General features: G+C 40.6%; 1 protein-coding gene across 1 annotated transcript in view; it reads left to right on the top strand.

Annotated features, from left to right (window-relative positions):
- The first annotated feature begins 1636 nt into the window (after window positions 1-1636).
- Window positions 1637-12500, top strand: part of LOC138017216 (uncharacterized) — a 36804-nt gene continuing 25940 nt past the window's right edge. The window contains exons 1-2 of the mRNA XM_068864381.1: window positions 1637-1861; window positions 2922-3139. Coding sequence (XP_068720482.1) covers window positions 1637-1861; window positions 2922-3139 — 443 coding nt within the window. The remainder of the gene's footprint in view (window positions 1862-2921; window positions 3140-12500) is intronic.

Raw genomic sequence — 12500 nt, 5'->3', positions numbered from 1 at the left:
CTCTTACTCTCGCTTTCCATGCTGACATTGAAGTTTGTAGCCCCACCCGCCCGCCCTTGTCAGTTTTATTTTTTCATCATGTTCTAATTTCTTCTTCCCAGGTCGTTCAGAATATGTTGCAGGAGTCAACCTTTGTTACAGATGCAATCGCGCCGGGCACTGGGCCAAGGACTGCAGAGTCGGAAACCCTTTGGTCGCACAGTCCAACAGAAGCGGTTTCCATTATTCGAGCAGCGCAACACCTACTAAGCCCGGATCAGGAGGATTCAATGATGGGGCATCCAAATTTTAGTGTTAATGACGCTCCTTTAGAGGAATTTATCGAGGTAATAAATGATTACGAACATGAAAGTTTGACGGGGTCGGCCGTATTGCAGGTCAAAGGCAGTTTGAGGAGAAATATATCTTTCTGGCATGTTATAGGTGCGCCTGAGTTTACTTTATCGAACATTCAAGACGGCTATCGTCTTCCTTTACTTTGCATTATCCAAAATTTGTCGAGGAAGCAATGTTAGAACTCTTGCATTCGTATCGGGTGGTAGAAGTCCAAGCTCCCCCTTATGTGGTTAACCCTCTACCTGTGTCCGTTCAACCCAATGGGAAGAAGAGGTTAATATTAGATTTAAGGTACGTTAATAAACGTCTTATCAAACAAACAGTCAAGTACGAAGACTGGAAGGTAGCCTTGTCTTATTTCCAAAAAGAGCTTTCATGATTTCGTTTGATTTAAAGAGTGGCTATCATCATATCGATATTTGTCCAGATCATCAGACTTTCTTAGGTTTCGCGTGGAAGTTTTCAGGTGATACTAAGTTCAGGTATTTCGTATTTACTGTTTTGCCTTTTGGATTAGCTTCAGCCCCTTGTATCTTTACTAAGTGCCTTAAGCCACTCGAAAAATATTGGAGGATACATGGGATCAGTGTTGCTATATTCCTGGACGACGGTTGGTTAATTGATTCTGATCAATTCTCCTGTGCAGCGTTAGCCGTCTGTGTTAGATCTGATTATATAAAGCCGGTTTTATTACCAACGACGAGAAGTCCCATTGGACTCCTTGTCAGGTCATTGAGTGGTTAGGTATAGTATGGGACTCTGGTCACGGAACTATTCGAATTTTGTATAGACGGTTGTCTAGTATTGCGGGCTGTGTTCGAAGAATGTCTCAAATGTTTTAAGGTATCTGCCAGGGAATTAGCTTCCCTCGTGGGTAAGATTAGGGAGCTTAAGCAACGACAACGGCGACGGCAACGAGAACGTCATCTCAAAATATAAATTCGCGTTATTGTTATCGCTTCGTTACTATTTCAACTTTTTTAACATGACGGGGGTGTGGTAGTTCCTCAAAAATGACGCTGGTAGGAACGGCGCTCAATTTAGGGCAGAAAATGAAAATTTATCTTCAAGTAATGACGTTGTCCATAAAACCTCAAATTTGGCTATTTCACATTGTAGTTTTGCTGACGACGGCAAAGAAATGGACAGAAGTGAAAAACGCACGTGCAGGGCGTGCAAAGCTATTGTTTTTGCCTACTAAATATGCAAATTTGTGACGTTCTCGTTGCCGTCGCCGTTGTCGTTGCTTAAGCTCCCTATTATTTCCGCCGGGGCAGTGTTTGGGAACATCTCCAGAATTATGACCAGATATTGCTCAAGATCTGTCGCAGCAGCACAGGATTGGCATTCGAAGTTTACTTTGGATCAGTATTGTGTAAGAGAAATTGAGTTTTGGGAAACCAATTTAGATAGACTGCATTTGAAAAGTATTATAGATTCTCCGTTCAGACCGTCTAAACATGTTGTTTATTCTGACGCTAGTGCTACAGGATGTGGTGCACATTTAAATGTTAACGGGGAACAGGTATGTCATAAGCAATGGGTTGTACATGAGTGTGGTATGAGTTGCACTTGGAGGGAGTTAACAGCTATTGTTTTTGCGCTTGAGTCATTTTTGCCCCTTCTTAAAGGTTCTTACATTAAATGGTTGTCTGACAGTCAAAATGCTTGTAGAATTATCCAAGTTGGAAGCATGAGGAAAGGTTTACATGTTATAGCCCTAAAGATTTTTCAGTTTTGTGTTGATAATGGAATCGAACTGGAAATGCAATGGATTCCCCGAACTAAGATTGATAGGGCGGATTTTATTAGTCGTATTATTGATGTAGACGATTGACAAATTACAACTTCCTTTTTTGACCTCCTGGATTATACTTGGGGGCCACATACAGTGGACTGTTTCGCCAATTTCTATAATACGAAAGTTAAAAAGTTCTATTCAAGTTTTTGGAACCCAGGTTGTAGCGGTGTGGATTTCTTCGTTCAGAATTTGACAGGAGAAAATTGTTTGGTTGTTCCTCCGGTGAGTCTAATCCATAGAACAATTCACTATTTGTATACATCCAAGGCCGTGGCGACTTTAGTTGTACCATTCTGGCCTTCGTCGTATTTTTGGCCCATTATTGGCAGAAAATCTTTTAGTTTTGTCATGGATGATAAGTTGTTTAGCGGAAAGACTGTTCTGAAACATGGGCGGAACACCAATTCGTTGTTAGGCTCTAAGAGATTCTTTGGACAAATGTTGGCTGTCCGTATGAGGTTTTGATTGCTTGGCCACTGGGTCTCTTTTACTTTATGATGATTAGTAATGATTTATTTGAGATTTGTCTAGTAGGTATAAGGACACTTGTCCGCTAATACATCAATAAGAGGGCTCTGGCCTTGGATTGGGAGAGCAGTTTATCGTCTCCAGTTTATATTCTAAGAATACTTCTGTGGCGTTAGTAGAACTCTTGTCCATACGATAGAAAAGAGGCCCTGGCCTGATTTCGGAGTCTGGTATTGCTATGAATCTTGTATTTTACTTTTTGGTGTTTGCTTTTCATGTTTTCTATTCTCTTTTGTCTTGTTTTGTTTTTCAATAGATGTTTGCCACTCAAGGTTATTGCGAAAACATCCCCGATCACGTGAAACCAAACACCAAAGATCTCCTGACCTTGTTAATGAAGTTTAAGGCGGATTCTACAGTTAAAAGATATACAAAAGAAATTGTCAAGTTTTCAAGATGGTGTAATTTGTCCAGTATTCAGCTGTCGCCTCCCTTTTTCGGTTTCGATTGTAATTGCTTACCTTCAATGATAAGGTAAATGTTAGTTCCAAGTCTTACGTAACACTATCGTTGACACATGCAGCCCTTAAATGGTTTCATTCCTTTATTCCCGGCATCATTAGCAATCCTTTGGATGCGGAAATTTGTCATAATTTGCTAGAAGCGGCTAAACGTAGTAAACCAGTTGTTGCTAAGCAGGAACCCATCTCTGCCGATATTATTAAGAAAATCATTGATAAATATGCTGGTCCTTCAGCTAATCTGAAAGATTTGCATTTAGCCTGCATGTGTTCGTTAGGATTGGCGGGGTTTTTTCGTTACGATGAATTTAGTAGTATTTTGCTTAACCATCTGGAATTTTTGCCCGATCATTTGTGTGTGTTTGTGCCTCGTGCCAAGAATGATGTTTACAGAGAAGGGAATAAAGTTATTTATTTAAGAGGTTTTTTAGTAAACATTGTCCTGTTTCCCTTCTAGAAAGGTACATTCGGATGGCTGAGGTATATCTTAATAGCAATTTACCACTCTTTAGACCGTTAAGATTGTTCAAATCTTCCAATACTTACAAGTTGTATGGAAATAAGCTCTCATATACGAGATGTAGGAAGGCATTTAAGAATTGTCTTAAGGATCTTGGCCTAGATTACAATTTGTATGGCCTGCATAGTTTAAGATCGGGAGGAGCTACATCCGTTGTTAGTAACAGCACCAGTTTATCGGAACGTTTACTTAAATTACATGGTCTCTGGAAGTCGGACTGTGCTAAAGACATGTATGTCCTTGAAGACGTATCTAAACGTTTAGCAATATCTGATAATTTGGGATTGTAGCTGTTATGGCACATTAACTGTAATATTCTTTCGTCAAATGTATTAATAAACGTCAGCTTGGATTGCCTGAGCATCAAACCATCATTCCTTTGGTGTTGTATTTCTAAAGTATTTAAGGAGAAAATAATTTACGTTCGTTTAAGCGCAGCGAATTAGAACGTAACTCTGCTTTCGCTAATTTTGTCGCTGCGATAAGTCGCACGAATTCAAACTGATTTGAATTCGTGCGACTGATCGCGGCGACAAAATTCTGCCGCAGCGACAATGATTTTCATGAAATTAACCGTTTCACACAAGGCGAATTGTTGCGGCGACGTGTCGCAGCGACTTATCGCCTAGTGTGTCCCGACCTTTACTCGTCGCTTTTAAGATTCGATATATTTATTTTCCATTGCCCCTCTTGTTTATCCAATTGACGTTCCATTCTTGAGCTCCATAAGGTATATTGGCGTTAAAATGACTTCGGCACCATTGCAGGTTAATTAAATATTCTACTGTGTCCACTACGTAAATCTGCGCATTTCTACTACCCCCTGAAACCGACCAAGAATACGAAAAGAAGACTCTACGCACAAAGACATTACTTAGCAGGAGAGTGACAGGAAATATTTCTCGACACGGAAAAAATAAAGGTAGAAAGAAAAAAAGAAAGAAAAGAAAACCGATAAATCCACTCATTTTCTGACTGAATTGCCTTGTGGCAATACAACAGCTGGACCTGGGACGACGCCGAAGATAGAAATAAACCATCGATAATATGGGAACAATTCCAGCAACACGTGACGCCAAACGTCTGCCAGAAGTTGGCAAGCTGTCAACTACAACAATTCAGGCAGAAGAATGACGAATAGGTCGATGAATTCTTAACTCGTTGCCGTAATCAAACTTCGAAACGTAGATTCAGAGACAAGATTGAATCAAATAAGCGACTTATCGAGGAATTCATCATTGGAACCAAACACAAGAAAATTCAAGAAAGGTTACTGGAAAAAGGCGAACAACTTACCGCAGACGAATCCATCAACATTGCCAGGACACACGAAGCCACCACGTCGCAACTTGAACAGCTTGAGAGCGAAAAGAAATATATTAACGCAATAAAGGAAACGTAAACAAACACAGCAGCTACAAGAAACCGATGAAAATGAAATGCAACAACTGCGGTCTTGATCATCCTATGAGAGCCCCGAGATAGGTCCCCAGCATGTGGACCTAGATGCATGAAATGCCACAAGGACAAACACTGGGCGAAAGTTTGCCATTAAAACCCCCAAGAAATGACATCAATAAGAGGCCGACAAAGAAATCGAGCAAATTCCAGACCACGCCACCTCTCGAAAAGCAGACACTGGCGAAGCAGAAGATCTGTGAGTAGAAATCGCAAAGGCGCAGACGAAAGAGAACTTAGCGATCAATTTGAATCGGCCACCTTTGAATCCATCACAGTTGATGCCATTGCACCAAGATATTGACCTGAAGACGAAGTATTCGTGACTGTGGGAATTGATTTGCACAAGGGTAGCAACCGCCCCGCAACACTAAAGGCCAAGTTAGACAAGGGAGCTCAAGGTAACATACATACTGCCCGTGCGACTGTACCGCCGAATGTACACAGAATATCTCACACCAGATGATTTTCCTGTTCAACAGTCGCCTACAATGTTCACAGCTTATGGTGGGGATAAGATAAAACAACATGGTAAATGTGTGATCACATGCGAATTCAACGGAAGAAGATCGGAGGCAACCTTCTTCATCACAGAAACAGAAGGACCAGCTATCATCGGACTTACAACATCTTTAGAGCTTAACCGCGTCACAATGAACTGCTCACTACAAAAGAGTCTAGTGCAACACACTGACCGGTCATGCCAATGAGAAAAACGTACCAAAGAAGACTCGGTGAAACAATACTCAGGTTGTTGATGGAATTGGAAATTAAAAGGTTAAAGCCACACACTGTAGATCTATCAGTGACCCCGAGCTGTCCATGCTCAGCGATGCGTTCCACTGAGCCTGCGTGAAGACATAAAACGTGAGCTGGGTGACATGGAGTCTGAAGGGATCATCATCAAACTCAAAGAAGGCGAAACAACTGCCTGGGTGAACAGTCTGGTATACCGCAAGAAACCCAGTGGTCAACTGAGAATATGCCTTGACCCACAAGGACCTGAATAAAGCAATTCGCAGAGAACACCGCGTCATCCCTACCTTAGAAGAAATTTTACCAAAGCTGGCCGGTGCTAAAATTTTCTTCCATTGTGGATACCAAATATGGTTGTTGGATCGTTAATCTCGATCTAGAATCAAGCTACCTCACGAATGCCCTTTGGCTTAAAGATGTCCCAAGCGTTTCCACTCCTACCTCCTTGGCTGATGTTTGGTAGCAAAATCAGACCACAAGCCACTGGAGCAAAAACCTAGTTTCAGCAACCCAAGGCTACAAAGAAAGGTGCTCCGACTAAAACCATCGGACTTCACCATCGGATACTGACCAGGAAAACAAATGCATGTGGCCCACGCCCTTTTAATACTATCCTCTGATGACGCTATGCCCACACCAGACTGGCCTAATACTATCAAAAAACGGGCTCCAGTTTTGCGACCTTACTGGAATTATCAATAGGAAGTCTCAGATGAAGACAATTTAGTTAGTAAACGTCATCGGATTATGATCCCGCAAGTGTTACAAGCAAGGAGACATCTTGGTCAAGTTTCATGCCAGTCATCCAGGGACAGGGAAGACAAAACTACGAGCACGCATGTCAGTATTCTGGAAAAAACCTCAAAAGGATATCGAAGAAATGACCAAATCTTGCAAGATGTGCCAAGTACTCCACCGAAGTTCCACCTGGACTTGTAGACTATAGGAACTGACTTATTTTACCGATAACGATGAATACATTCTGATTGTCGATTACTATACCAAGTATCCGTTTGTCAGGAAAATTTTTAAGGGGCCAGGGCGCCAGCAAATTTGTTGTCGACATAACAAAGCAGATTTTCAGTAAACACGGCATTCCACAAATTTTGAGATCAGATAATAGCCCTTACTTCTAGGGTCACTATGATCGATTTTCAGAAGAATATGGATTCAAACACGTGACAAGTTCACCTAACTGTCCAAAAATCAATGTGAAGCAGGTGAAGATTGTTAGGAAAGCCATAAAGAAGGCACAGAGATCCACGGACCCAAACGTAGCCATTCTTTGACTAACTGAGGTCGACTCCGATTGACAACAAGCTATCATTCCCTGCAGAGCTAAGGCGACAGATAGAGGACAATCTACCTGGAAGAATCTAAAATAATCACACCAGTCATTCACAGGCTCCAAGAAAGGCAAGCCTCTCAGAAATACTACTATGATCAGCATACCCATGTTCTGCCCAGCCTCACCCCGGTGAACAGGTAACCGTATAACACCAAAGGACACTAGGAGTGGAGTTACCAATAAAGCCGAGGAAACCCCGAGATCCTATAATGTGTCCAAAAAGAAAGAGAAAAAGCTACGTCGGAACAGATTACAAATACGACAGATACCTCAAAGGCCAGCCAAACATGTCAGTTTTGACACGAGGAAGAATCAGTTACATCAATTCACACCTAACGGTAACCGGTCGTTTCGATCGAAGGTCGTTTCGATCGAAGTTCGTTTCGATCGAAACCAAAAGTCAGTTCGATCGAAGGCAAGAGTCAGTTCGATCGAAGAGTAAATGTTTATAAAAACTACAGTTTTGCAAGCGTATAGATAATAAAAGTTCTTGTGCTGTGTAATGTTTGCGCGAAGTAATATGCGCGACGCGGAAACGCGGTGTTCAATTGATTTCCTTTGTTGCCGGCGTTTCTTTCTCGGCGTTCCTGATCGGCAATGCTCAATTAGCTATTCGCTATAACGTGCGTACACTGAAACACGGGGTTTAAGATTTTATTACCATGATGAAACGAACAAGTATTGTCACTTTCAATGAGAACCGAGCGAAAAGAGATTAAACGCTGTTGAAAACACTTGCGTTTGGAACAGAATCCGTGGATTATCATAGCTTCTCATTCTCTTAAGCAATAGTTACAGTCTTCGATCGAACTGACTCTTGTCTTCGATCGAATTGACTTTTGTCGATCGAAACGACCTTCGATCGAAACAACTTTCGATCGAACTGACTTGCATTCCACCTAACATAGAGCGCATTATAGCCCATTACCTAGCGCGTTACAGCACACTCTTAGAATCTGAACAAGCATCCAGTTTACAGTCAAAACTGCTCAAGCGTTGCCCTGACGAGCGGATTAATAAGTTCATTATTACAAATTTTATTTCAGGAAGCAATTAAATAATTAGAAATCAATTAAGTATTCAAATCAAGCCTCAGTTCAAAACTCGAATTTTGATTGGATTATTGCTTGCTTCCGGTGCCAGACTGGCGTGAGACCAATTTGCATAATTTGCCAAGATTTGTCTTTCTTTTTAAATTAATTTCTCTTTCCATTCTTTGGAATTGGAAAACATAGCGTCTCAAGTTTGACGATACTGGTAAGATTACAGAAAGGTAATGTTGCTAGAGTGAAATGACCGTTGTTTGACAAATTATGAGCAGCAGTAAACCTGTGAAATTCTCACGTCGGCCTGGCACCGGAAGCCTGCAATATTCGAATCAAAATTCGAGTTTTGAACTGATGCCTTATTTGAAATTTGCATTATTCATCCGACGAAAAGATTATTGAAATGATTACTGAAATCAAATTTGCAATACCGAACTAACTCATTAATCCGCTCGTCACATAAACATAAGCATAAGACCGAGTTGTCAGCTGTTTTTGATGCCAACAAATAGTGCCTAAGATAGCGTGCGAGGATACAGTTTTTTTTTTGCGAGAAGCTTAGAAGCTTGCTGGGGGGGGGGGGGGGGGGCAATTATCCCGTTATTTGCGACAAATCGCCAGAAATAAAATTAACGGTCCATTGGTTGCAGTTCCCGTGGCTCCTTGTGCTTTTCTCAGTCAGGACCTGGACCTCTTCAGTCTATTTTCCCGTTCTCTCTCTTTTTGTCTTCATCTTCTATGAAGCAGAAGGAGTATAGTAGGCCGTGGAGAATTTCTTTTTCCTCCGTCATTTTGGAAAAGCTGCCCGTCCCATTCTCCAACGAGTTTTTTTTTCTGGAGCTAACTGCACTTGCGTATGTCACTTCTCGTATGTTTATGAAACATCTGCGAACTTCGTCATGCTTATTCTTATCAGTTTATGTTTATGCTTATGTCGCAGTGTAAACCAAGCTTGAATGTTTCTTCAAGAATATTCAGGTCAGTCGAAGAAATTTGTATACTTGTGCCATCAGCAAACAAGTGAAATGTTAGCAATCTGGAAGTTGAAGGTATGTCATTATGCAAGGGCGAAATAGCAGGGATCCTAAACACATCCTTGGGAACACTACAAGTTATGGGGAGAGGTCGGAGTTATAACCATTTACATGAACAAACTGCTTCCTATTAGAGATAAAATTGAAACCATTGAATAACATAATATATGCATGTAGCGTAATGCTATTCTAATACAACTCAATTGAATCTTTCTTCGGTGATTCACCAAGCGGAATCATTTTCGTGTGTGTTGCTTTCACACCGCACTTTCATAACTACCGGAAGAAGAAGTTGAAACGGAATTCTCAATTTTTCCACGATGCTCGATTCGTAAGTCGATTTTCAATATTTTCCAAATTCCAATGCCAAAGTACTTTGCAAGAGCAAAGGCAGACAAAAACATCTTTCCCCGCCGAAAGCTACGTTAATTGCGTTGTTATACCTGTGGTCGGATATTGGGGAGCAAGGACATCTGTAGAATGCAAATTTCACCACGGATACGAAGGTAGAAATAGGCATGCATTGCGTGCGTGTGGTAGTGCAGTAACACAGCGCTTTATTCTATATTGTTAACGGAGCTGCGTTTTGTCTTCCAGGAGATTGAAGTTGTCTGCGCGTAATATGTAGCCCTAATAGTACATGATATTGTTCTGGGATTGTAAATCATTATAGTGCCATGGTACATGTCGTAGTTAAATAGCCCCCTGAGAAACATATGGTTACTAGTAAAATACTAAACCCAGAAAGATTGAAGAAAAAAAAGGGAATCGAGAAATATTGGCTTCGAACTGACATGTTGATCATTTTCAAGTTCCCTCACAACTTCTTTTCAACTATAAAAAGGCTGATTTCAACAAGCTAATACTTGACTTGTCAAATGCTAAGTTAGATTAAGCACTTAATAACCATGATGATATTTAGTTTCGCTGTTTTGGTCCACTTGGCTGAACATTGTTTTACAATGCAGTCCACGATAATATGCCAAGGGTTTTCTGCTAAGAAATCGAGTTCTAGTCCCTGCTTGATGCAGACATTATCAATTTGTCGAACAACAAGAACAGTTTGGCGCAAACTTAAACAATCTGGAATTTAATATTTAAAAAAAGCTGTCGTAAGCTTAGAAACCAACTGAAAAAATCTGGTAGAGTCAAGATATTATCCATACATATGTGATGTGAGGCGCGGAGAGGGAGAATGAGAGGGAGGCGCGGTGCCTCATGGTTAGTGTGCTCGACTTCGAAGCGAATGGTCCTTGGGCAAGACACGTTTACTCGCCTCCGGTGCCTCTCTCCACGGGTAACCCTGCGGATGGACAAGCATCCCATGAAAGGGGGAAGTAGAAATACTCCTTAGCCGCTTCATGCTACAGAAACCAGGGATCATGCTCCAGCCTGATGGGTCACATAGGCCTGTAAGCGTGACATGTATAAATACCCTTGCGCTAGAACTGTCAAAGGTCTAGGTTTGGAGGCAGTCCACTCCAGACAGACAAAGCCAATCTGTTTAATAGGATATTCTTCTCTGTGTTCAACCAAGAGGAGTTTCCCTCGTACCTTACGTGATAGTAATCCTTCTCTAATTCTATCCAGATTTACTATTTCGGAGGTGAGGGACATTGCTTTTTAGTGTTGATGTTGCTAAGCCATGGGTCCATGATGATCTTTCGTCTGTTCAGTCCCCTCAGGCTTCAAAGAGGTCTAAATCGTTCCCATCCATAAGGGAGCTTAGTTACAAATTATCGTCCATTTTCTCTCTGTGAAATGGTTTTCCGGAGCTCCCTTTTTGGGCGCCTGTCAAATAGAAATAAAGGTAAGAGGGTTTTACCATCCGTATTTAGGCGAATTTTTAATTAAAATAGAAAAAAATAAAGATTCTCATGACATTTCCGATCCAAAGGCAATAATTATCTTTTTTGTAAATATTTTACTAACATTGGCCCTTATATAGCTAACAACATTCCTGCATCAGAGAAGTCGCATAGTTCTTTTTTACCCCCAAAACTACTCAATTCAATATTTCTAGAAGTTGCAAGTGAGGAAGAAATTATTGAAATATGTGCTACTTTGTCGTTCAGGTATCTGCTGTAGGTCATGACAACATTTCTATGAACTTAATTAAAGATTCTATTCATAAAATAATTTGTTCCTTTTACTAGCATTATTAACTTTATCCATCACCACTGGTATTGTACCAAATCAATTCAAAATTGCTCGACTCCGAGCAATTTTCAATTGATTTGGTATCCCTTTATTTAAATCTGGTGAATAAACGATATATTTACAAAATTATAGACAACGTTGTCTGTTTTACCCGCATTCTCTAAAATTCGTAGAGAGAGTAAGGTACAATCAGCTTCTACAGGTTTCTCAATGTTTCTAAGATTCTCTCTGATAGCCAGTATGGGTTTTCGCAAACACTCACCCACTGCTTATGCTCTTGCTTGTTTTTTGTATGACAAAATCACTTCTGCTATGGAACCTAAGAAATATACAGTTGGTATTTGTTATAGACTTGTCTAAAGCCTTTGACACCGTTGATCATCATATTCCTAATTTCAAACCTAGAGCATTAATGGTGTTCAAGTGCCACCGCACTTGGGATGGTTTGAAAGCTATCTTAAGCCGTTAGACAACAATAATGTGGAATTTAATGGTATCATTTCGGATTCTTGGCCAGATTAAGTGTGGGGTGTCTCAGGGCTCTATAATATTAGGGGCGCCTCCTCTTTCTGCTCTATATAAAGGATCTGTACAATATGTCAAAGGTGGTGGACTTTATTCTTTTTGCTGATGACACAAACAATAGTTTTTCCACTCACAAAGATTTAATTTACTTTCTGAAACCCTAAATTCTGAAATGTTGTAAATTAACACAGTGGTGTCCGCGCTAATCAGCTATCAATTAACTTTAAAAAATCGAATTTTATGGTTTTAGACCACGCCAAAGGAGGCGAAACACTTGAATATATCTAATTCAAGTTGAACAGCAATGATATTGATTGTGTGAAAGAAACAGTATCTCTGTGTTATCCTTGATAAACATTTGTCATGGAAACCTCACATTCTAGTCTCCCGGAAAATATCAAAATCTATAGGCATTTTTTTGATAGTCAAGTTATTGCCTTCCCCAACACTTCCTTTACACTGTGTTTGCTATACTCTAGTTTACCCTTGACTTAATATATTGTATTTCAGTGTGGGGATCGACAAAT

This window comes from Montipora capricornis, chromosome 9, assembly GCF_036669925.1.
Source record: "Montipora capricornis isolate CH-2021 chromosome 9, ASM3666992v2, whole genome shotgun sequence".
In the NCBI taxonomy this organism is placed as follows: Eukaryota; Metazoa; Cnidaria; class Anthozoa; order Scleractinia; family Acroporidae; genus Montipora; species Montipora capricornis.
Note: the sequence above shows the minus strand (reverse complement) of the source record. Positions and strands in the feature narration are given on the sequence as shown.